This window comes from Leptonychotes weddellii, chromosome 14 (assembly GCF_054177405.1).
Source record: "Leptonychotes weddellii isolate Sample4059 chromosome 14, ASM5417740v2, whole genome shotgun sequence".
Classification (NCBI taxonomy): Eukaryota; Metazoa; Chordata; class Mammalia; order Carnivora; family Phocidae; genus Leptonychotes; species Leptonychotes weddellii.
This window is the reverse complement of record NC_138382.1, coordinates 34,998,110-35,023,334: the sequence shown is the minus strand read 5'-3', so window position 1 is coordinate 35,023,334 and position 25,225 is coordinate 34,998,110. Positions and strand designations below refer to the sequence as shown.

The 25,225-nt window shown below is 35.7% G+C and overlaps 1 protein-coding gene across 5 annotated transcripts in view; it reads right to left on the bottom strand.

Moving 5' to 3' along the window:
- The window catches only part of LOC102740642 (centlein), a 180,034-nt gene extending 158,181 nt beyond the window's left edge, over nt 1-21,853 (bottom strand). For 3 of the 5 annotated variants that reach the window (XM_081804119.1, XM_081804121.1, XM_081804120.1), the window contains exons 1-4: nt 21,709-21,852; nt 20,057-20,194; nt 10,803-10,961; nt 1,137-1,331 (exon numbers count right to left, since the gene is read on the bottom strand). In XM_081804119.1, coding sequence (XP_081660245.1) covers nt 1,137-1,331; nt 10,803-10,961; nt 20,057-20,194; nt 21,709-21,711 — 495 coding nt within the window. In that variant the 5' untranslated portion in view covers nt 21,712-21,852. Of the gene's footprint in view, nt 1-1,136; nt 1,332-10,802; nt 10,962-20,056; nt 20,195-21,708 lie in introns of all 5 variants that reach the window. The other 2 variants (XM_081804123.1, XM_081804122.1) reach the window with 1 other exon arrangement.
- Nucleotides 21,854-25,225: the final 3,372 nt, after the last annotated feature.

The window sequence follows — 25,225 nt, the reverse complement described above, 5'->3', positions numbered from 1 at the left end:
CATTAGTAATGCTCTATTCTTGGATTAGTTGATGGGACCAAGGCCATTTATTATAATAAATGAACAAATAAGTAAATTAAAATAAATAAAATAGGCCTATGTATGTAACATGATACTGTGTCATGATACAAATTTTATGATAAATCCTGTGCACCTGATATCCAAAAAATGTAATATAATATGTATAAATTTAAAAACTGTTGTCTTAAGTTTGAATCGTTAGCAAGACAAAATATGCTGGGTTCAAGAATTACTGTTCAAAGATTACTGCTAAAAGATCATTAAAAACATTTAATTATCTGTATTAATTCCATTTCTGAACTAAATCAATAAATTCTAAACTTAAAGAAATGCCAAGTGCCTTAACTTACAAGAATAAGACTGTGTTTTTTACAATACATATTTAGAGCTGAAAGTTACCTTGAAGATTATCTAAAAGAGATACCACGGAACATATTAGATATGCCAAGCTCTGCACTTAATATGCATGATCTTGAGAATGCTTACAAAACTGTGTAACATAGCAGTAATATCGACATTTTATTTGTGAGCAAACTTTGGCTAAAAGGCTTAGTGAATTTGTTCAAGTTCACAAAGCTCACAGGCAGAGTTGTGATTTGCTCCCAGGTTTATCTGACTCCTGAACCTACACATCTATCTTTACATTTGTACTACCTCAGGAATTACATGAGGAAGTAGGTAGAAAGGTCAAATAACTGTCCAAAATCATACTTTAAGATAGTGGCAGAACTGGGACTAAAAGGTACTAAGTACCATATATCAGGCATTATGGAAACTACTTTATGAGACTTCCTATTATACATTCTTTCCATTCCATTACCTCATTCAGTTTAAGTCTCAAAGTGGGCATCATCTATTAATTTGCTCTTCATTATTATATTTCAGTCAAGTGTTTCATCATAACTTTGCCAATTATACCGTATATTTCTATGTGCATTTCTATTTGAATCCATATTATATATAATATTCATGTCTACAAAGTATAAAAAATAGCACAATACAACAATCTGCCAAGTCTTATATTCTAATATACTAATTACATAAATTTAGTCAATTGTAGGAGACAATTTAATATGATATTGCACTGGGTAACATTTTTAGAAAATGTCTCTCACCTGTTCTGAGTGCTCTGAATCACTTTCTTGCAGTAAAGGATAGGGTGCTCCTTGTGATTCCTGAAGCTTTTCTTTTAATTTAACATTTTCTTGCTCTTTTTGAAATAGCTGATCCTGAAGACTAACAACACTTTGCCGGAGTATAGCTTCACTTGATTTTGTGGTTTCAAAACAAATATGTAATTCATTGTAAAGCTGTTTCAAAAAATATATCCAAATTTATTAATAACCAATAAAATCGTCATGCCTGTGTAAACATGCATACACACATATACATATCTATAAAGACTATGTACAACATACTACTTGCCCTGATTTTAATACTCTAGAGGTGAAAAAAGCCATAAACAGATGGAAAACTAAATAATATAATCAAATATCAACATAAAACTACAATTGATGTTAAAAAGGCAATATGTATTATTGGCCAGTATAATATAGGAAAAGTGTGCTAAATTCCTAAGGAGGACGAAAACACTTTAAGCTAGTTATATTCAACTTAGAGGACTCTATGTAAAAGAAAGGACCTGAACTGAGCTATGATACTATTATAGGAACTGAATGAAAACAAAAGTCATTCCAAAGGTGGAAGAAATGTGAAAACATTATGTATAGTTATAGGAAGGGACAGAAAGGGAGCATAAGATCTATCAGCCCAACTGAACCCAATATATACATTTGAAAGAAAAACTAAGAATCTTTCATTGAGAGTTCATTAAGTTTGACTGATACATTCCCATTTAGTATGAATTAGCATCTACGGCTGTAGCAGGGGGGGTGGGGGGCAGAAGGAATAGCAAGAGACAGGCAGGCAGTAAGACCATAGACAAGAGTGTAGACTCCTGAATGCCAGATTCAGGAAGGTGGACTTGTTCCTGTAGGCAACAGGGGACCATTGGAGACCTTCAATTTTTTAACTCAAAGAAACATGAACTTAAAAATTTACAACTAGAGTTTATTAAAACTGTGAGACAGCATATGATATATATAGAAGTGGTTTCATGCAGAGTCACATATGGTTAACAATGGTTTTCCTCCAATGCTCCTGAACTTACATGGTGATGAAACTCCTAACTTCTGATTGTGATATGAGGCATAATTCAATTTGTGGTAACTAATTTACCTAAAGAGTGTGTATTTGCTGATGACACTGGGAAAGTGATCCAAGAATTAAGATTTTTGTTTTTTGTTTTCTGTTTTTTTAATAAGGCTAATAGTGAGATAGGGAGATCTTATAATAAGAGAAAAATCCCTCAGGGTTTTTGTTCAAATTTGAGAGTTTGCGAAATTCCCAGGTTCAAAATTATGTAACTAATACACTAGTTTTTTAGGTTTGCTCATCTAATTGAAGAGTGGGAGAATCTTGCCTCATGGGAAGAAACTTAACTACACAAAAGGTGGCAGAGTACTTTTCTGTGTGTATGCTATACTTTAATTTTTTAAAGTGTAAAATTTAATAAGGCTTGTAAAACCTCTTTTCTTAATGCTTTTTCTCAGACATATACCTTGTCATAAAAACAAGATTCATCAAGCCATTCCTCTGACACAATATGCTCAATATACTTTTTATGTTCTACAAGGGATTGTACCACTCTATTATTATAGATGCGTCAAATAATCCATTTCACTTTACAGCCAAAGTTTAAGCAATTTTTATAAAGCAAAGTTGCCTTTATGATTTATATAGAATTTCAGGACATGAATTTGTAACTTTCCCTCCCAGTTACCTTTATACCAGGGAGTATGTCCAATGTCCTGTCCACAGTTGATACCATCAATCTAGGAGGGAAGAGAGAGTAGGAACCTGACCACGTTGAGGAAAAATGAAGGGATCAAAGTGGGCCTTATAGTGACCTACCTGTGCTGTGTTGCTGCTTTCATGATTGAGTTCAGGTAGAAAAGAAAAAAACAAAATCTGGAGACAAGAGCTAAGCTGTCCAGAGAGATCTGAAGCTAGGATAAATGAAGCTCTGCCTGACAGCATACAGTCACTTACTCAGTTAAAAGATTATTTAACTACTTTCTCTCTTATTTGTATGCTTTATTAATAATAGCTGGCTTTTAACCAGCACAAATTAATCTTTCTGGAAGAAAATAATCCAAAAATAAATATTTAAATATTTAAAATATTAAAGAATTTATAAATACCTAATTATACCTCAATTTAAAAATATATAAAAAAAGAATTTCTAGATTTCAATTATTTGAACATCTCATGAACAATGATTGTTGACAAAGAAAAACTCATAGTTTCCCTTCCACTGCCCAAAGTATAGGAAGAATGATAGTGTGTGGTCAGGACTGAGGACCAATTTACTGACCATTAGTGCCAAGGGTGTGGTATATTTTCTTGGGTGTCATGTCTTGGGATCTTCCTTCACAGTTATAAGGTTCTGGGCCTATTCATACATGAAAGAAGGCTCTGTCTTAATGTTTGAAGCTTCTCTTGTCTCCTCTCACATCTCCCTTACTGTTCTCTTCTTAAGTTCTCCACTTTGCTCTCTCTGCCAAGCAATTTACACAGGTGTACTCCTTCTCAGCTGTCCTGGCTTGATCTGATATGACCAGTGGGCAACTCTAGACACTGAGGCAAACTCTGTTTCTCTGAAAATATCCATCCTTCCAAGCAGCGGGTGGAAAAGAATTAAAAAAGCCTGGAACAGATATCTAGATCAGCTCTGCTCCAGGAATTGGGACAAACTCTCTTATTCCTTAGTTCTTATTCTAAGTACACATCTCCTACTTGCCTATTTTCTTTGATAGCTGATTGGACTTTACTTATTCAGTAGCAATAAGACCACTCAGTTATGGACTTAGAGTACAGGGAACAAAAAGAGCCCTCCAGACATTTTTAATTCAAGGCCCCAGGCCATCAGTAAACTTGGCTACAAAAAGTCTTCAGGGAGGCTAAATCTATTTTTATTTCGAAAGTGTTTTTGGGTGACAATGCCTCGGGGTAATAGAAGGTTTATTTCGCTAGGAGATCCTACAAGAACGCAAAGGTTTAGGTTGTTCCAGTCCCCTGTTAAATGCCATTTTATTTTCATCCCATTAAGAACAGTAGAGTGGGTCAAAAAAGTTCGCAAGTGAGTAAATTAGGTAATACAACAAATTAACTCATCTACATTGGTTTAGGAATTGGAGTTAGTAACTTTTTTTTTTATTAGCAATAACAAGTGCTTACAACAGTTTTCAGAGAGGTTCTTTTCTCTACTTCTTTCCTCTCATAGTCCAAAAAGCCAAAATGGATTAGAATTTTTTCCAAGATTCTGGCCTGTGAAAACATTTAATCATACATTTCCATCTATACAAGTATTAATCATTATAATCCATAATCCAGGATGCTTACTATTCTTGATGCTGTTTTCCGTTGAAGAAATTGAAATTTGAAAAGTTAAGAGGAACTCCAGGGGACAGAAAGCAAGTTATCTCCAGGAATAGGACCCCAAACTCCAAGTCCTTTAATTTTCAGGGACTTATACTGAAGTACTCTTCTTCCCTTATTTTTATTAGCGTTAAGGAATAAGATATTTTATTAACCTTAACAATTTTGGAAGTGGATATGCTCTGTGACCCAATGACTAATTTGCTTAAAGAATAAAATTCTCCAGGTGTGCCTGGGTGGCTCAGTTGTTAAGCGTCTGCCTTTGGCTCAGGTCATGGTCCCAGGGTCCTGGGATGGAGCCCAGCATCAGGCTCCCGGCTCAGCGCGAAGGCTGCTTCTCCCTCTCCCACTCCCCCTGCTTGTGTTCCCTCTCTGGTTTTGTCTCTCTCTGTCAATAAATAAATAAAATCTTTAAAAAAAAAAGAATAGGGGCACCTGGGTGGCTCAGTCAGTTAAGCGGCTACATTCAGCTCGGGTCATGATCCCAGGGTCCTGGGATCGAGCCCCACATCAGGCTCCTTGCTCAGCGGGGAGTCTGCTTCTCCCCTGCCTGACATTCCCCCTGCTTGTGCTTGTTCTCTGTCTCTCTCTCGCTCTCACTCTCTGTGTCAAATAAATAAGTAAAATCTTAAAAAAAATTAAAAAATAAAAAAAATAAAAATAAAAAAAGAATAAAATTCTCCTTCTTTAGTAACTATACTATTTGCTACTGTGACTAAGACAATAAATTCTACCATTGAAAACTCTGTTTGTAACAGTAATATGAGGAAAAAACCTCTGATTTAACATGCAGTTTAAACTAAAAGAATTTATAACCTAACTCTTAATTTTCCCAAATTGATATTGTGTCATATAATTATCATTAAATAGAATAAAAAGTTGATAAAACACATTTAGTCCCTCAAACATGTTAGATGGTCTAGAAATTATAAATGTTGATACAGTCCCCATGTGATGTGCAAAGGTAGAAAAACAATTAAAATGTAGATAAATGGCTACATGCTCAGAGGAAGAAAACACACTAGCTTACTTTTATTTCTCCTGATGGGTGTGTCTCTTCCAGAGGAGCCCTCAACATTATTAGGTTTTGTGTATGAGACTAATGATTTGTTAAGGGGATCTCTGGGAAAATATGACTCAACCCCTTCCCTGTGCTCAAAGTTTTTTTCAATTTTCTCTCTTCATCTTTGTCTCCCCTACACGTTCCCCTCAACCTACCACAGAGGGCAACTGATTTTATCTTTTCTCATAATGAAATGAATACCATGAAATAAATCAACTTAATAAATTGGAGAAAGGAGGAGAAATGGGAGGGAAAGCAAAAAAACAACAAAAAAAGTAAGAGAGAACTGAGAGAAAGAGGAAAAAGAAACTCCATTAGAAACAGTAAGTTAAGAAGTTTCTAACTCTTAGAAAATTAAGTTTAGTAAGAACTGGAGATAAACTATTAGTGTAATTTTTTATCCAACTCATGTGAGTATTACAGCTAAGCCCCAATTATTTGTAAGTAATAAAATTAATGTGAAAATATATTTGAAAATCTTACTTTTAAGTAAATAATTTCATCTTATTGCATGGATTATTAGATTACTCAAATTTATTGGAAAAAATCTAGAAAAATACATGTGGATGAGGAATAAACGTAAGTATTAAGTAAAATGCTTCAGGATTAGAATGAATAATTTGATGTAGGTGAACACTGGAGGTCTAAACAGTAGCATACTGTTTATTTTTGATAAATAAAGCAGTGTGATCATTCACAAATTTCAGCATCCTGAGCTCCACCACTAATATATTTTCTGGGGGGGAAAATACCATATCTAATAAAAAAAATCTGCAGAAAGCAAAAAAAAAAAAAATTAAAAATTGCAATGCCATAGCAAAATAAAAGAAACCAAATTTTTATAACCAGGAGAATGAGTGGCTGAAGAAGAATGATGGGGGCCCTTTTCACAAAGGATGGTAACATGCAAGGATCCCTTTTCACCAAAAAGAATGCAATGGAATCTTTTTTTTTTTTTTTTAAGTAAGCTCTACACCCAGTGTGGGGCTGAATTCATGACCCTGAGATCCAGAGCCACACACTCTACTGACTGAGTCAGCCAGGTGCCCAGCAATGGAATCTTTTTAAGTAATATTTAATATCAAGATAAATTTTCCACCATTAAAATTATTGAACATTGAAAGAATTATTTCAATGTATTGAAATATCTATATTTCAATATATATCAATGTATTAAAATATCTAGATAATTGAAATTATCTAGAATGATTCTTGGAGCGGATGGTCTTAATCCTGGGGAAACGTGTATGTAAGGTTTCAAAAAGTATCCTAGATCAAGGCTGAAGTTATGACAAGTTCTCCAAACTGGAGTGATAAGCTCTACCTCTCCAAATTTAGTAAAGATTTTGTCTAGGGAATTTATGGATTGAGGTAGAGTCCATATAAGAAGAGTTATAAGAAACTAATTTGTTTCAATGATGTCTTATCTTCTCAGAATAGATATCAATCAAGGAGAGTCTCTGATCCCTAACCTAGGATAGGAACAGGCCCCAGGTATGTACTTCTACCATTACAACACACATCATTCTTACTCCTCCTACTCAATATCAGTGATCAATTAGATTTTAGGCTGTAGGAGGTAAAGAGTAAAGGCAGTAAAAATGTTACCTATGCAGATAACAGTGGGGAGAGCCTTCAGGCAGTGAAAGCCAAGTGCAAAGACCTTGAGGTTGAAGACTACTTGGATGTTCAAGGGAAAAAAAAGAATTAAGTGCAGCTGCAGTGGAGAGATTAAGGGGAAGGGAAAGATGAGATCAGAGAGGTGATGCAGAGCCAGATCATGTACGGTCTCCCAGCTTGTAGTAAGAACTTGGGTTTTTACTTTTATGAGGTAGGAAGCTGTGGAGGGAGTTGAAAAAGGGAGGATTTAATTTGACTTACTTAGTTGTAGCAAGAATGTGCAGGCATCTGTGTTGAGAATGGACTCCAAGGGAATAAGGTCAGGAAAAAAAAACAGAGAGGGAAACTAGTGCAATAGTCCATGTAATACTTTATAGTAGTTTGGACAGAACAGCGACAGCACGGATGGTGCAAATAGCAGAATTTCAGACATATACTGAAGGCAGACCACACAAGAGTTTAGTTTTGAAGATGTGAAGTCTGATATGCCTATTAGGCATCCAAGTTAAGAAATGTTAAGTAGGCAGTTACATATACTCTTTCCTAAAGTTCAGGGAAAAGATCCAGAGTAGATAATCAAATGTGGGGGTCATCAGCCTAAGGACAGTTTCAATTTTGAAAGCCTAGGTGACTGGATAAAATCACCGAGGGGGTGAGTTTAAACACAAGAAAAAAAAAAAAAAAAAAAAGACATCCTAAGATTTGAGCCTGAGACATTATAAGGCCGAGGTGACATGGAGACAAGGAAAAGACCAGAAAGGAACAGAAAAGGAACAGCTAGAACTGAAGGAAGAAAGCAACACAACTGCAGGTGCCTGCAAACCAGGAGGGAAAGAAGAAAAAGAAGGTATTTCAAGGCACAGAGAGTCATCAATTAAGACACATGCTGCTGATAAATGAAGTAAGATAAAGATTGGTAAATGCTCACTGAATTGAGCAATGTGGGGGTCACACGTAATTCTGAAGAGAAATTTTAGCAGAGGGAAAGGGACAAACACTTGACTGGAGCTGGTTCAAGAGAGAACAGGAGAGATGAACTTTGAGATAACTTAAGTCTTTCAAGGAATACTGCTGGAAAAAGAAAGAAAGAGAAGGAAGGGAAGAAAAGGAACATAGTGAGGTCAATACATGTTTTTTGTTGTGTGTTTTGTTCTTTTCCCAGGATCAGAGACATACCAGCCTATTTGTACGTGGTGAGGAAAAAATGATGCTATAGATGAAAGGGGAACCATCTCCTTCTGTGGGCAAGTTTATAACAACAAAAAGTTGGAGAAGGAGACCTTAATGAGCATCAAATTAGACTGTAAATCCACACTATATATGCTCATGCTGGAGGACAATGAGGAGCAGGAGGAGAGCCAGCACTCTATGGATTGTCATGAAAATAAATCCACGGCATATTACTTGAAAAATGGTACGTTAAAGAACAAGTAAGGATAGTGTAAGTTCATAAATATTAAAATTATAATATGCCTAGACTTGTGGTATGCGTGTATGTACACTGACACAGAATATCTAATGCAGGCAAACCTGGAATGACTACTCCGATGATTACCCCTGGGGAGGGGATGAAATGAATTGGGTTGAGTGGAAGAGTATTCTAATCTGTTAGACTAGCACGATCAGGACTTCTAGAATATTATTTCAATATCTTATAATAATGTATTCTTGTAATGTTTGTATATTTAACAAAGAAAATAACTTAAAAATATTCTGTTCTTCTAGAGAAACTCTCTGATACATTCAAATATTAAGAGTGGTTGCTTTTGGGGCAAGGGCTTCAGGTAGGAGTGCAGAAGACTATTTTTTTGCTTCATACACTTCTGTATTATTTGAAAGTTTATCACGATATTTAAGTATTCAGTTGTTTGAAATGACGCAGAACCTGTAAAATTCTCAGGTAGGTTATAAAAGAGATGATTGCTCTCTGTAGAGGTTGCTAAGGAAAAATCAACCAAAAAACAGAATTAAGGCTGAAACATTTTAACTCAAATTTTTAGTTAAGCAACTAAAAAAAATTTCTTAGAACACAAGATTGAAAAATGAAATAGCAAAGGAAACATTGCCTTTTTCTTCCTCTTTACTTGCTGAGAGTAGAAAGACAAAAAGAAGTATTAGCACCTAAGAGAAAAAAAGGGTTATGAGGCTTATTACCAAGCAACTTTAAAGACATATTTGAATATAAATTGCCATAGGTGGGGGACTTTTAAGCAAAAATTAAGAGAGAGAAATGTTTGAGGTAAATATACAAGTGAAAAACATGAAAAAAATTAAAGTTACTAATAATATCCAATTTTTCAAGTCATTTTAGCAATGGAGCCTGGGTTAGAAGCAAAAGCGTAATGGGCAAATCCCATCATACAAAACAAAAAGGTGAAGCTGCTCCCTTGGAAATGGAGAGAACAGGCACTACCCTTTCACTTGTTATCATCCACATCCCGAGGGCAACTCGAGGAATACAGAATACAGAGTGAAAACCACTGTTCCAAAGCATTATTTAAAAATACGTGTTTAGGGGTGCCTGAGTGGTTCAGTTGGTTGAGCATCCCACTCTTGATTTTGGCTCAGGTCATGATCTCATGGTTGTGGGATCGAACCCCACATGGAGCTCTGAGCTCAGTGGGAAGTCTGCTTGTCTCCCTCTCCCGCTGCCCCTCCTCCCCCACTCTCTCGCTCTCTCAATAAATCTTTAAAAATATATGTGTTTAAAGTTTACTTAATAGTTACTTACTATTACTACTAACATAAAAATGTTAATTATAGATACTGGATTTTCATGGTCCTTTTTTAGGACAAGAGTAAGTTAAATAGAAAGAACAACACAGACTGCGCTATTTAACCACTCTAAGCTGTCTCAACTATTACAAGGGAATAAAATCAATCTTGTAAGATTGACCTATAGAGAAACTAAATTATTTCTATAAATAACTTGGTACACTACACAAAACATAAAGAATTCAATAAAAGTGTTTATTTTTTAATTACTAGCCATAATTATTGTTGCTGAGTCAGTCAGCGTACCTAAATAGCTGGGTGAGCCTTCTTGAGAGGTTCCTAAAACAACTGTAAAGTAAAATGACTACTTAAAAGAAACACACATAATAGAGAAAAATCCTTGGAAAATATTGATCCTGAAGACCTCATTTGCATACCCATTTGTGTTTGTGCAAACTGGCCAATAAAATAATGCACAAATTCTATAAGGAAAGACTGCTTTAGGTCATAAACTAGAATCATAATTGATGAAAAATTTCTCATAATAGAAGGCTGAGTAATTCCATTTCCCAAGTCCTTTCTGGTTTGAGGGCTACAGTCAGGGTATGTTTTATAATAGATATCAAAATGCCAATTTATAAAAGCAATATCCTATAGAGTAAATTTGCATCTATATTTTAAATATTTCAGCTTTAATGGCCATAAAGAAAAGTCATAAAATTTCAAATATTACCAGAATGAATTATATTTCATTTTTAATTTTGAAGAACCATATAAAAGGGAATAATAAAGAAATGTTGAAATTTGAAAAAATTTGAATTCTATATATTTTTAGAAGTTCATACATATAAATTTACATTTTTATGACAGAATAAAAGCATACTTTTTGATATGATATACTTTCGGCTGTGTGAACATCTTCCTGATTCCTCAGGACTTTCTGTGTGTCCATGTTCAGCACCTGAAGCTGCTGGATGAGCTCTGCTTGCTGCGCTGTATGTGCACTGTTCTGCTTGTAAAGATTCTGCAGCTCCTGCAGCTCCTTCCTGTGTAAAGCAAGCAATAAATACAGAGAGGCAGGAATAAAGATCATCTCAGCTAAATAACTGTGTTCATCGAAGGTTATAGATCATCTTCCAGTTTTTTCATCTATTGTTTTTTACTGCAGGCAAACATATTAATAAAAGAAATAACATATAAAGTATTTAATATTTATCACATACACCTAGAAAGTATTGATAGAACGACTATGACTTTCAAAGCCAACTACTTAACAATTTTTTTTATAGCTTGATAGTAATAAAAACCTTGGATATACAGACATGGTACCACCTTCTTATTGAAAGTAAGTTACACTTCAGTTCCAAGAACTGAGAAGTACTGACGCCAACAATAGTTATCAGTTTTGAATAGTAGGTAAGTCAACCTTTCACTGTATACTATACAAAACTTTATTTTTTAAAAAGATTTTATTTATTTATTTGAGAGAGAGAGACAGCGAGACAGGGAACACAAGCAGGGGGAGTGGGAGAGGGAGAAGCAGGCTTCCTGCCGAGCAGGAAACCTGATGCGAGGCTCAATCCCAGTACCTTGGATCATGACCCGAGCCGAAGGCAGACGCTTAAGGACTGAGCTACCCAGGTGCCCCTATAAAGAACTTTAAATGTATTAAAAGGAATCCCAAAAGACAAGTTAAGTTTCAAACCAAAGTTCCTTAAAGCATTATTGGTTTGCAACCTCAGGGGTCTGGGCTGGGATTCTTGTGACTCTTCTAATGCAGATTGAAGAAAAGATGAAGGGGGAAAAAAGCCAGAAGGAAGGAGAGCAACACAAGGTGAACACCAGTCCTTCTAACCCACCCAGAGTGCAAGTGGTAAGGAGGAGGACAAATGAACTGGGGGTTTTAGTAATGATGGCATTAAGGGTCCGGGAGAACCATCCTTCTGGAATACAGGTTTCCAGAGTTCTGTGGTAGTGAATCCTGTGTGATACACATCATATAAAACTGGAGCATATTTTGTATGTTCAATTGGAAGAGAAAACTATTTACAGAGATACATTTCACAGAAATACCCTTTATAATATGTATTCTGGAGACTGTATTTTTTAATGGAACTTTTTAAACTTACAACTTCAAACTGATAATTCATTCTCATAAGTCTTAAAAGAAGGAACAAAAGAGATATGCAAACGGTTGTTGAAGATGGATGAAGATTAATATGGGAAAAATGCTCTGCTTTTCAGAGGTTTAGAATATTGTTTTCCAAATAGAACAACCACCCCTGCACCCATACAGATACCCGAACATACACCACCTGTTTCAGTCCTTTCTGACCACTATAACAAATTATCATACCCTGGGTAGTTTTACAAACAACAAAAATTTGTTTCACATAGTTCTGGAGTCTGGAAGTCAGAGATCAGAGTGCCAAGTAAGGGCCCTCTTCTTAGTAGTAGACTTCCTGTTATATCTTCACATGGTAGACAGACATTAGAGAGCTCTGGGAGGTCTCTTTTATAAGAACACTAATCCCATTCATGAGGGCTCTATCCTCATCACCTAAACATCTCCCAAAGGCCCCCTTCCTAACGCCATTACATTATGTATTAGGATTTCAACATATTAATTTTGGGTGGATACAAATATTCAGACTATAGCATCATTTTCTGTAACTATTTGAAAAAAACAAAACTTGCAGTAAATAACAGCCCAAAAATGGGAGAGGAGAAAGAAGAAAATCAATAATGGCATAATGCCTGCAACAGTATGTAATGCTCACAAGAGAAGGGGAGAAGAGACCCATAGTAATAATGCTTGCTGAGTACTGCCAATTTTCAAGAATAACATTGGTAAAAACTATGGAAGAAGATAGGCTAAAATTCTATCAGAGTATATAGTCAAAATATATGTTAGCCAGGAGACCTAAGTAAATGTTGCATTTACAACAGGGACATGAGGAGGATAAAAAATACCATTTTTCAGTGCAATGTGAAACAAAGCAAATTTACTTCTCCTCCAATGCTAGAAGACATTTGTTATTTCTTAAAGGGAAGATCAGTATTTGGCTTGCATTTAAGGGTCATGTGGAACAAAATATATGTATCTTTAGTCAGAAAAAAAACATACTCAAGGGGCGCCTGCATGGCTCAGTCGGTTAAGCATCTGCCTTTCAGCTCAATCATGATCTCAGGGTCCTAGGATCAAGCCCCACACTGGGCTCCCTGCTAGTGGGGAGCCTGCTTCTCCCTCTGCCTCTCCCTCCATCCCGCGCATGCTCTCTCTAGCTCTCTCCCCCTCATACAATTGAATAAAATATTTAAAAAGAAAAGAAAAAAACATAAGAGTAGGGAAATGCTCATACTATGAGGCACCTGAGGATTAAAAATCAACCAAGGGAACAGCATATCCCTGCCTCCCATGTCATGCTATGTCCTGGGCATACTCCTAGTAAGTGGAGTGGAGCATCATCTTACACTATCGAGGTAAGTTTCTTCCTCTGTGTCTCCCCACACCACCTTCTGAAAAGTAGATGAGATCAATGTACACCAATGTTGCAAAAATGAAATGTGGAACTTGATTGGTATCAAAGTAAGCAACAAACAAAGCTTATAAAAGGCATAGCTCTGGACCACTAGTGAACACTGAATTTGTCTAGATCTTTCCTTATTTGAAAATGAGTAAAGAAAAACAAACTGGACTTACTAAAAGGGGAGTAGTAAGAATTAAGAAAAGGGGTGCCTGGGTGGCTCAGATGGTTAAGCGTCTGCCTTCGGCTGAGGTCGTGATCCCGGGGTCCTGGGATCGAGTCCCGCATCGGGCTCCCTGCTCCTTGGGGAGCCTGCTTCTCCCTCTGCCTCTGCCTCTCTCTCTCTGACTCTCATGAATAAATAAATAAAAAACATTTAAAAAAAAAAAAGAATTAAGAAAAAAGAAATTTTATTGTACATACAAGGAAAAGTACACCTTGAGAAGTTACTGAAGGAATTAGAAGGAAGGTCTAGAAAAAGTATGAAAAAGAAACCATCACACCTCTCTGAATTATCAATAGAAAGACAAGATGTGAAGATGATCTTAATAAAGTCTCTGTGAAGGCAGGGACTTTTTTTGTTCACTGCTATAAACAGCACACCTAAGACAGTTCCTGTCCTTATTATATCTGTTAGCGTATTAGACACATCTTACGCATATGTGCAGATTCAGCCTACACCTGCCTCTTAGAATCTCATTCCCTTGCTCTGTCTCAGCTTATTAACTACCACTTCCACCTATGAAATTTATACAGCTCATCTGTCTCCATTGCTTGAAGTCAACCAGCTGCATTCCTAGCATGTTTGTGCCATTTCCAGGTTAGGATAAATGCTACAACACAGGCATGGTATAAGCAACTTCTACCAATGAAAGACAAAACACAAGAAGAAGCCAGATAAGTACCTTTTTCTCTTTTTCCATCTGACGGATTGCTCTAGAGCACAGTTCCTCTCCCACAGCCTGTCAGGAATCAACCTGAGTAGCAAATTCAGTGCACCTGCTGTCTCTTCACGGCTCACCACGAAGCAGTAGCCAGCACCATGATGCATTTCCTTGAGCTACTTTTTATTCTTGCCTGCCTCATTCTTCTTCTCTTACTCACCTTCCCCTGGAATTAAACCTCCCAAGTAAGTAATCAGAACTTAATCCTTCCCTCAGGCTCTGTTTTCTAGGATATATGGCATAAGACAGTTATTAAATGGATGAAATGAAAAGCATAACATACAGAATGTTAAAAAGAAAGATGCCATGATAGTATCAAAATGCATAATGAGAGCAATTATAAGGCGAATAAAAGCTATGGAAAATAAAATTGGTAGGTTCAAACTTGAGAAGTTCCTGTAGGCACAGATGAAAAGGAGTAAAGGAAAGTGTGGCTTGAACTGAGACAGTGCTGAGAACCAACAACATTTTCTCCTATCTCAAGAAGAATGTTAAATTCTGTTAAAAATACTGGATTCCTGAAAAATAAATCAGTTACAGTGATGCTATCTAAGGGACTGAGTAGGCCATGGGATAAATTAGGCAGCTTCTCTAGGTTATTCTGCAGTTTAAAAAAATCTTGATAATTTACAAAAACAAAGATTTACTGCTTGTCCACATTACAGGTGGCTTCCCGCTATTCTAAGACCCACACTGCAGCAGCAGACTGCGTTAGAAATATGCCACTCTGGTGGCAGAGGGTGAAAAGCAAAGGCAAATCAAGGAATGACTTTTAAAACATTAGGACATGGCATATGTTACTTTCACTCTTGTCCCACAGGTCAAAATAAATCACATGGCTAAATCTGATACCAATGGGGGAGAAAGCATACACTAGCAACAGGAAGGCCCTGATAAAAATGGGCCCCTAAGATGAATCAAAATAGAGTACAGGAATGAACACATCAAAAGTAAAGAGTTTGGTGATGAGCACTGAAGCAAAATATAGGACTAATCCTAAATGTCTTTGGTCACTGTGGTTATAAATGTTATACACTGTGAGATGCAAAATAAGGGGGAGTTAAAATGGTTGAATGTATATTCTGTTTTCCAAAGATTACACAGCAGGATGTCAAAACAAAATAAAGATAAAATGTAGTTTTAAAAAAATATGACATTGACCTCCAAAGTTTTTCATGTCATTTTGTTCCTAGCTTTAGAGAGAGAGAGAGTTAGTGGTTTTTACAGAGAAAAGATTTAATAATTCCCTCAATTTCACATCAGTGTCTTATTGTTCCATCATATCACCAAAAACTAAAGTCTACTTATTAAGAGAACACGTTCAATATAGTCCCTTTCATCTAAAAACTCTGTCCACCTAATCTTCAACCTGTAAATATAAAATGAGAAAAATCTAGGATGATTCTCACAAAATTTTAATGGTTGTTACTTCTCCAGAGTTGTATTTATGTGTAATACTTTTCCTCTATCTTCTTTATGCTTTGCTGTACTGCATGCCTTTTAAAAATAATTCATATGTATCATTACAGCAAATAATTATGTACTTATTTTGTTTGTTATCATAAAAATGTAAACAAAAATAAAAAACAGCAATATTAATTTCATAAGAGTTCGAATCCAAGGCAAAATTCATAGTAAAAACAAAAGAACTGTGAACACTACCCATGAAATCATAGCACATCAAACAAGTACAGCAAAAAACTATAAGCAATAAAAGGAAAATCAGTTGGAAACTATATGGGAAGGAAATATTCCATTTAAAATAGTACCAAAAACATGAAATTAGCTAGGATAAATTTAACAACAAATGTCAAAACCCTTTAGAAACTTAAAACATCTTCTAAGGATACAAAGGTACTGAAAGAAATGGAATGGCATACCATCCTCTGGGACAGGAAGATCGGCATCATTAAGATGTCAATTCTTCTCAGGCTTACTTGTAAATTTGATGCTCTCACTAGATACCAAACAAGAAATAAGCAAGTTCACTCTAAACTTTTTGCCAAAAAATTTAATAAACAATAAATGCCAAGAAAGCTCTAAAAAGAGCAGTAATGGAGAATGCACCATACACTCTCCAATGTTCACCATCTCTACCCTATTCTCTAGTACTCTAGTCTAAGAGGCCGACCTCTATAGACTGCATTACACTGGTCCCTTGTCCTCTGCCTCTGACTGAATTTGATTAGTTGGAGTGCTGCCTGGTGATTAAAGAGGGTCAATGAGAAAAAAAGGTCAAGGTATTTCTTTTCCTGGCTCCCTCTCCGCTGAACCACACAGTTGGCAGTGTCAATGTTCCTGTGTCTAAAGATACTTCTCCTAATAGGCAGCCTCTCTCCCAGGATAGATTTTTTTTTTTTTTTTTTTTTTTTACAGAAATCTGGCAATAGCTTCTCTCCTTGCTCCTTCTAGTCTGGGGGCGGTAACAGATTCCTGTTGTTGATAATCTAAATCTCAATATCTATTTGGAGAGCATTAATATCTTTATCATACTGAGCCTTCTAAACCATGAACTTTGTATACCCCTACACATATTAGACCTTTTATCTCTTTCAATAATGTTTTCCAGTTCTCTGCATAGAGATAATACACATCTTTCATTATACATAGTCTTCAGATTTTTACTCATATTGTAAACTGTATTATTTCCATATATTAAGTCCATTTCCTCATTTTTTGCTGGCATAAAAAGTGTAACTGAATTTTATTCACTAACATTGTATCTACCAAGTGTGCTAAGCCCACTTATTAATTTGAACAACGTTTCTACAAGTTGAGGTTTCTTTGTGAATTAATCATATTATAGGCAAATAATCAGGTCTTTTCCTTTCAATTCCAGTCCTTATGTCTTTAATTTTTAATCTTGCCTTACTACATACTTGGTATTTCTGACTATGTGCTAGACATTAGTTTGCAAAACTGTGGATATAATTTGAGGACAGAATTATTACATCATCTAACAGAAATAATTTACAATTGCTTCTGCTATGTCCCTGGGAATACTAGCCATCCAGATAATTAATCCCATTTCAGGATTCCGACTTTGATGATATTTCTAACCCAGATTATGACTGTACTGTCCTGACTTTTTTTTTATTTTTTGTAGGAGATTTGCAAGTAATTTCTAAGAAAAATTCCCAACTTATTAGCAATAGCCCACGTCCATGTAATTTGGCCCACCCTCCATGTAGCCATTTAGCCCACCCTCCATGTAATCATAGAATCGTTAACTATTCAGGCAAAAATTTTAGTTAGGAAACTTAATTGGCTAGTGCTTTTATGCAAGTATGCAAGTTCTAAGAATATACTCAGATGTTCTATATGCATTATAGACATTACCTTATTATATATGTGCTTGTGTACTTTGACTCAGGGTAAAAATCATTTGAGGTAGTTCAGAACAATGTTGCGTATCACAGTGGGTGATATGAATATTCAATAAGTATACAAATGACCATGAATTCCAAAGAAATAAACCCATAAAGAAATAAACCTACATCAACTCTGTCATACACCAATAAGGAAAAGTGTAACCAAATAAGAAAGTGCCTAGAATACTTTTCCCATGATTATGGCTTTGTGTATCTTTTGTACAATATATAGATTCAATAAAATGATACTGGTACATCATAATCAACAACACCCCCCTCCAAGAAATAAAACTGATAAAGGAAAGGAGACATATAATAATAAACCCTTAATCAGACAACTCAGGAGAAACACTGTATACCCTATAATGAGGGTTTGAGTCATGTTCCTCTGCTCCATAGTTCCAACTCTGCACTATTTCCTCCTCCTCTATGAGTCCTTATAATCAAGCTCTTAAAATTACACGTCCATCATTTTACTATTGTGTAAGCAAATGTCCATCTGTGGATATTATTGCCTTATTTACTGTAGCTTATAGCTCTTGTAATACACTAAATTCAAGTACACAAAGGGGAAAAATATAGTAGAAAACATAATTATTCAAATGCCATGCACTTAACACTGCAGTGCATCCTAGAATAATCCCATGTTCCATCCAAATCATACCCTAAAAGAGATAGGTCGTCGTTGGAATATTTTGTGCAGTTACAGGTGCTATATTTTAAGAAAAATACTGATGATATGGAATGCATTCAGAAATGCAACTGAAACTAGTATAAAATCTATGAAATATATACATGAAAAATTATGAGAAATAAGAGTAGTTATTTAATGAAAAAATAAAGTTATGGGTAAAGATATTATTTGAAGATTATTTGAAAATAATCTTCTATTATTTGAAGACCTATGCTACAGAATAGAGATTAGATTGTTTCTGAGAGTCTCTACATAAGGATTCAAGATAAATGGGTGGAAATTATAAAAAAGCAAATTTCAACTCAATATATGAAACAATGTTCAAATTTAAATGATATAAAGTGAAAAGAACAGCCTTGAAAAGTACCCCAACTTATAAACCAAAAGTATCAAGCAAACACTAAAAGGCATATTATCTTACTGAGAAGAAGACAGGAATAAATGATAATTTTAAGATTTCTTATAAATGTATGATTCTATACTATTTCAAATTACTTTCTGACCTTATCCAATTTTAGGCTTAAAAAATAATCATACCATGAATAGGTAAGCCAACCAGTCTATCATCCTTAATTTTATACTTTTCCTCAACCCTATGATAAGATGATTTTTAAATTGTGATACAGTGAAGTTTTGCTTAGGTAATAAATTAATATATATACATTAACTGCTAACCAAAAATCCTGCCCTGACATATCTACAACTCTTGCAATGTACTAAATATATGTAAAGACATAAAAATATGTACTGAATATAGACATATACAAAAATACATACATATCAAGTTTTAACTACACAAATATTATTACTGAATATAATACAAATACATAGAATTTATATATACTACATATATAAATATCTCACATTTGTGTGTGTATATAAACATATGATAGTACAAGAGAATGAAATTGTGCTTATAGAAGTATATGATAAACTTTGATTGTATTATTTAACTAGTTTAAATAAAAAATGCACATACATACATACATATGTGTATCTGTATGTATGTGTATATAGATAACATATGTATATATGCATGCATATACATTTATATATTTATGATTTATTCTAATACCATTTTCTGATAAAAGTAACTGAAATAAGTTAATAGGGAGTATAAATTATTTCAAAAGAGTTAAAAACAACTTTTTCAAGCAATTCTACTTTGTGAGTAGTGCTACAAATTAACCATTTTGGTATAGAAAGAATATCTCACAAACTAAACTATTTAGAACATAATAAAATAAAAAGTCAAAACTGGATTTCTCATACATTGCCTATTAGAAGAATAATGAATATTATATAACACCTGGCTGGGAATTTTTTAGAAGGAAACAATGAGTGAATGCACTGTCCTTGTTAAAAATGGAGACAACACTACTCTTTCAGAATGCTCTTCCCAATCCTGTGAAACCCCTGATTCTCTTAGTTAACTATTCTCAGTTTGGTATACGTAATTCCAGATAGTTTCAATACACAAACATATGTCCTCATAGAAGACATACTGTTGTCATTTTAGAGTGCTAATAATAAACATATATGTTGCCATTCTGAATAACTAATGACTTTACTATAATGTTAAATTTAAAAAATTAATATACTTGCCTGACAAGGGTAATATCCATATCCTTTTGTTTAAGTTCAGTCTGTTTATTATCCAACTGTAATGATAGAGCGTTATATTTACTCTGTGATACTTCAATTTCTTTCCTTGCTTCAATTAAACTGTCTTCAAAGGCCTAAAATCAGAGGACATATATCACAATCAAATATAGTATCAAATAAATAAATATAAATGAATTATATTTAACGAATCTACAAAATGAGAGTAAAAAATTGGTAGTGTTTTTAATTTTTTGTTTCACTTAAATAAAAAAACTTTAGTACAAACAGTAACTTTAATACCAGCCACAGTTTACTTTTTTCAGAAAATTAAAAAGTATCATAGCTTCCTGGTACAAAAGCTAAGAATTTGAAGCAATTAAATATGAAAATCTATGTAAAAATGTACTTATTGAAATTACAATATAGAAATTATTGTACAATGAAAAACCTATTAATTACATGAATAAAAAATGAGTTCATTTACTTAAATAGTAGTTGGGACAAACAGCAGATATTTCATCATTTCCTCTATTTTAAATGTATACACATAGCTACACTAAGGTGAAAAGGGACAATACTGCAAAAATATCAACATAATTTTATAATATTTGAGATTCAGATAATGCTCAGTTCCCCCGATTGTAATGAAATTTTTCCTCAAGTTTTTTCAAAGTTGGCTTTTTCCTCCAGATAATTCTGTTTTTTTATTCGTTTTAAAACTATTTCAAAATTAGTTATTTTCTAAAGCTATATTTTCTCCAAAATATATTATAAAACTAATTTTGATTATTTTCATAAAGTATTAAATAAATATACTATCTAAAAATAGAATATACCCACATAAATGCTATACATTCATTATTTGCAGAAATGAGCAGTAGGTTTTACATCAAGCACTACTCTAGTCTAGCCATGATTTCATACTTCATATATTACCCTATGTAATATAGAGTAATATTTTGAAGATAAAAATATTGGCTTCCAGCTAAGAAAGCACACCAAGTACTTCTTAAATTTCCATTTCTTACACAGAGCAATGACAGGAAGAGAGAGAAGGGGGCGCCTGAGTGGCTTAGTTGGTTAAGCAACTGACTCTTCATTTCAGCTCAGCTCATGATCTCAGGTTCAATGGATCCAGCCCCACATCCAACTCTGCACTCAGTGGAGAGTCTGCTTGAGATTCTCTCCTTCTCCCTGTCCCTTTGCCCCTCCCACCACTCATGCATGCACACTCGCGTGCTCTCTCTCTCTCTCAAATAAATAAATAAATCTTTAAAAAAAAAGGAAAGAAAGAGAAGGGGAAAAAAAAGAGTACTGGCATGGATATGAAAAGCTGAAACCCTTGCAAACTGTTGGGGACTATAAATGATGTAACCCGTATGGAGGGGTGGTTAACTGCTCAAAACATTAAAAATGTAACTACTAGGGGCACCTGAGTGGCTCAGTCCTCAGTCGATTAGCCGTCTGATTTTGGCTCAGGTCATGATCTCAGGGTCCTGGGATCGACCCCCTTGTCAGGCCATACACTCAGCGGGGAGTCTGCTTGTCCCTCTCCCATGCCCCTCCCCCCTATTGTGCTCTCTCTCTCAAATAAATAAATAAGATCTTTAAAGAAATTTTAAAAATAAAAATAAATAAATGTAACTACCATATAATCCAGCAATCTCACTTCTTAGAGCAGAGTCTTGAAGAGATATTTGCACAACCATGTTCATACCAGCACTGTTCATAATAGCCTAGAGGTAGAACCACCCATATGTTGGATGAATAGATTAAAAATGGGGCCTATACATAAAACAGAAAACAATGAAGCTTTAAAAAGAAAGAAATCCTATCACATGCTACAACATGGATGAACCTTGAGGACACTATGCTAAATTAAATAAACCAGTCACTAAAGGACAATTACTATATGATTCCACTTATATGAGGCATCTAAAGTAGTCAAATTCATGGCTACACAAAACTAGAATGGTAGTTACCAAGGGCTAGGTAAAAAGGGAATAAGGAATTAATTAAAGAGCAGAGACATGCAGTTTCTATAAGTCAAAAAAGTCCTAGTATACCTTTCACAGCATGTATATTTACTTAATATTAATGAACTATACATTTAAAAATTTTTATAGTGGTAGATTTTATGTTATGTGGTTTTTACCACAATTTTTTTTAAAAAGGAAGGAAATTTTGGGGTGCCTGGGTAGCATCTGACACTTGATTTTGGCTAAGGTCATGATCTCAGGGTTGTGAGATTGAGCCCTGCATCAGGCTCCATGATGGGCTTGGAGCCTGCTTAAGATTCTCTCTCACCCTCTTCCTCTAGCCCTACCCCCCACTTGTGTGCTCTCTCTCTCCAAAAAATAAAATACATAAATAAATAAAAAGGAAGGAAATTTTGACATATGCAACACATGGATGGAACTTGAGATCACTGGGTAAACCAAAATAAGCCAGCTTCAAAAACTAAAAATACTGTATGCTTCCTTTTGTATGAGATATCTAGAGTAATCAAACTCATAAAAACAGGAAGAATGGTAGATGCCAGGGAGGGAAAATGAGAGAGTTATTTAACGAGTACAGATTCACGTATGAAAAATGAAAAAGTTCTGGGTACTGGCTGCACGGTAATGTGACTATACTTAACACTACTGAACTGTATACTTAAAAATGGTAAAGACTGGGATGGCTGGGGGGCTCAGTCGGTTAAGCATCTGCCTTCGGCTCAGGTCATGATCCCAGGGTCCTGGGATCAGGTTCATCATTGGACTTCTTGCTCACCAGGGAGCCTGCTTCTCCCTCTGCCTGCTGCTCCCCCTGCTTGTGCTCTCTCTCTCTGACAAATAAATAAATAAAATATTTTTTTAAAAATGTAAAGACTGTAAATCTTATCTTATGTGTACTTTACCAAAGTTAAATTTTTTTTAAAAAACTAACCTGACAGAGAGGCCAGATTTAATTTGACCGAACTATGAAGCAATCTGTATGCCAGGACATTATCAAAAACAATAGAAAACTCAGCTAGCAATTTTTGATGAGCAACAGCTGGGTGTAATACCAACAATGACAGACATTAATAGAGAAATCAAGAGAAGAGACAGTGAGGGAGATCTCTGCTAAAATCATTATGATCCCATGGTGAATGATCAAATATCCAAGTCTGTGCTTTCTGAAAAGCAGGAGAAATAGACTTTAGTAAAATGGTCCAGCCAAACCACTAAAAAACAAATAAGCAGACATCCCTGAGGTTAGGGTAGTAGGAATCAGTATCCAAAACTACTACCATATACAATTTTATAAGTCCATTTTCCAACAAAAAATTACAACATGCAAAAAAAGAGGAAAGTGTCATCCATACAGAGGAGAGGAAGCAGGCAATAGAAATAACTAAACAAAACCATTCTTTAAAATATACCCTATCATTAAAGAAACAAAAAAAGATAAGATGACAAGGTCTCATCCAATAAAAAAAAATGCCAATAAAGTGATATAAATTATTTTAAAACATGCAAATGGAAATGGAAATCCTGGTGTTAAAAAAGCAAAATAAACAAAATGAAGAGCACAAAAAAATTCACTAGCGTAGCTAAATATTTAATAGAAGATGACAAAAATAAGAAAAAACAAAGATAAATCAAGAAATAAAGAATAACAAAAAAGTTAACAACCCCAGAGAAATGTGGACACCACAAAATGCACCAACATAACTATAATGGGACTACCAGAAGAACAGGCAAGAGAATAAAAGAGAAGAAAAATTCAAAGAAATAATGACTGAAAACTACCCAAAAATCATGAAAAAAATTAATCTAAACACCTGTGAAGCTCAACAATCTCCAAGTATTGTATATGTATAAATCCACAAACAGACATACAGTAAAAATACTGAGAGCTGAAGAGGGGAGCAAGACGGCAGAGGAGTAGGAGACCTGGATTTCATCTGGTCCCAGGAATTCAGCTGAATAGGGATCAAACCATTCTGAACACCTACGAACTGAACAGGAGATCGAAGAAAAGAATAGCAACAACTCTCTGAACAGAAAAGCGACCACTTTCTGGAAGGTAGGACCTGCGGAAAAGTGAATCTGAGGCAATATTCGGGAGGATAGATGGCGGGGGAGGGGGCCTCCGCTGGCCGCTTCTGGCAAGTGATAGAGCCGCGGAGCACAAAATCGGAACTTTTAGAAGTCGGCTCCGCTGAGGGACGTCATTCCAGTGGCTAAGCGGGGGGTGGAACCCTCGCGGGACAGTGTGGTCTCAGGAACCTCGGGGTCACAGAAAGACCGGGGGTGCCTGAGTGCAGCAGAGCTCCCAGGTATCGGAGCGGGGAAGCCGGCTGCAGAGACAGAGCTGAGGCGCAGGCTCTCAGCTCGGGGTTGCCATAAACCATGATCTGCGGCACAGTCGGGCCACTGCTCCTCCACCAGGGACCAAACAAGCGGCAGATCCGGGGAGACTCCCCTTCTTCTCCCGGGAGGAGCGGTGCGGGAGCGCACCGCAGGGATCTGCTGGGTTTGGAGACTGTACACCGAGTCGGGTGCCAGAGACAGAAACGCTCGGTCACAGGCCAGGTGAGCACAGAATGCAGCCAGAGACCAGGGAGACGGGAGTGATTGACTGCTTTTCTCTGGAGGCGCACTGAGGAGCAGGGCCCCGAGTTCTCGGCTCCTCCGGGGCAGAGATTGGGAGGCTGCCATTTTCACTCTCAGCCTCCAAAACTGTACGGAAAGCTTGCAGGGAACAAAAGCTCCTGAGAGCAAACCCCAGCAGATTACTTAGCCTGGACCAGCAAGGGCAGGGCAATTCTGCCTCCGGCAAAGACATCTGGGACCCACGGCAACAGGCCCCTCCCCCAGAAGATCAGCGAGAACAGCCAGCCAAGACCAAGTTTACCGATCAATGAGAACGGCAGAACGCCAGCACTAGAGGAATACTGCAAAAAGAATCCATGGCTTTTTTCCCATGATTCTTTAGTCTTTAAAAGTTAATTATTTTTAACTGTCTTTTTTTTTTAATTTTTCTTTTTCCCTTTTTTAACCAACATCTTATCAATCCCTTTTTTAAAAAACATTTTTATTTTTCATTTTTAGAGTCATATTCTATCCCTTCATAGTAGTTACCCATATTTTTGGCATAAATATATATAAGTTGTTCTCTCTTTAAAATTTGGA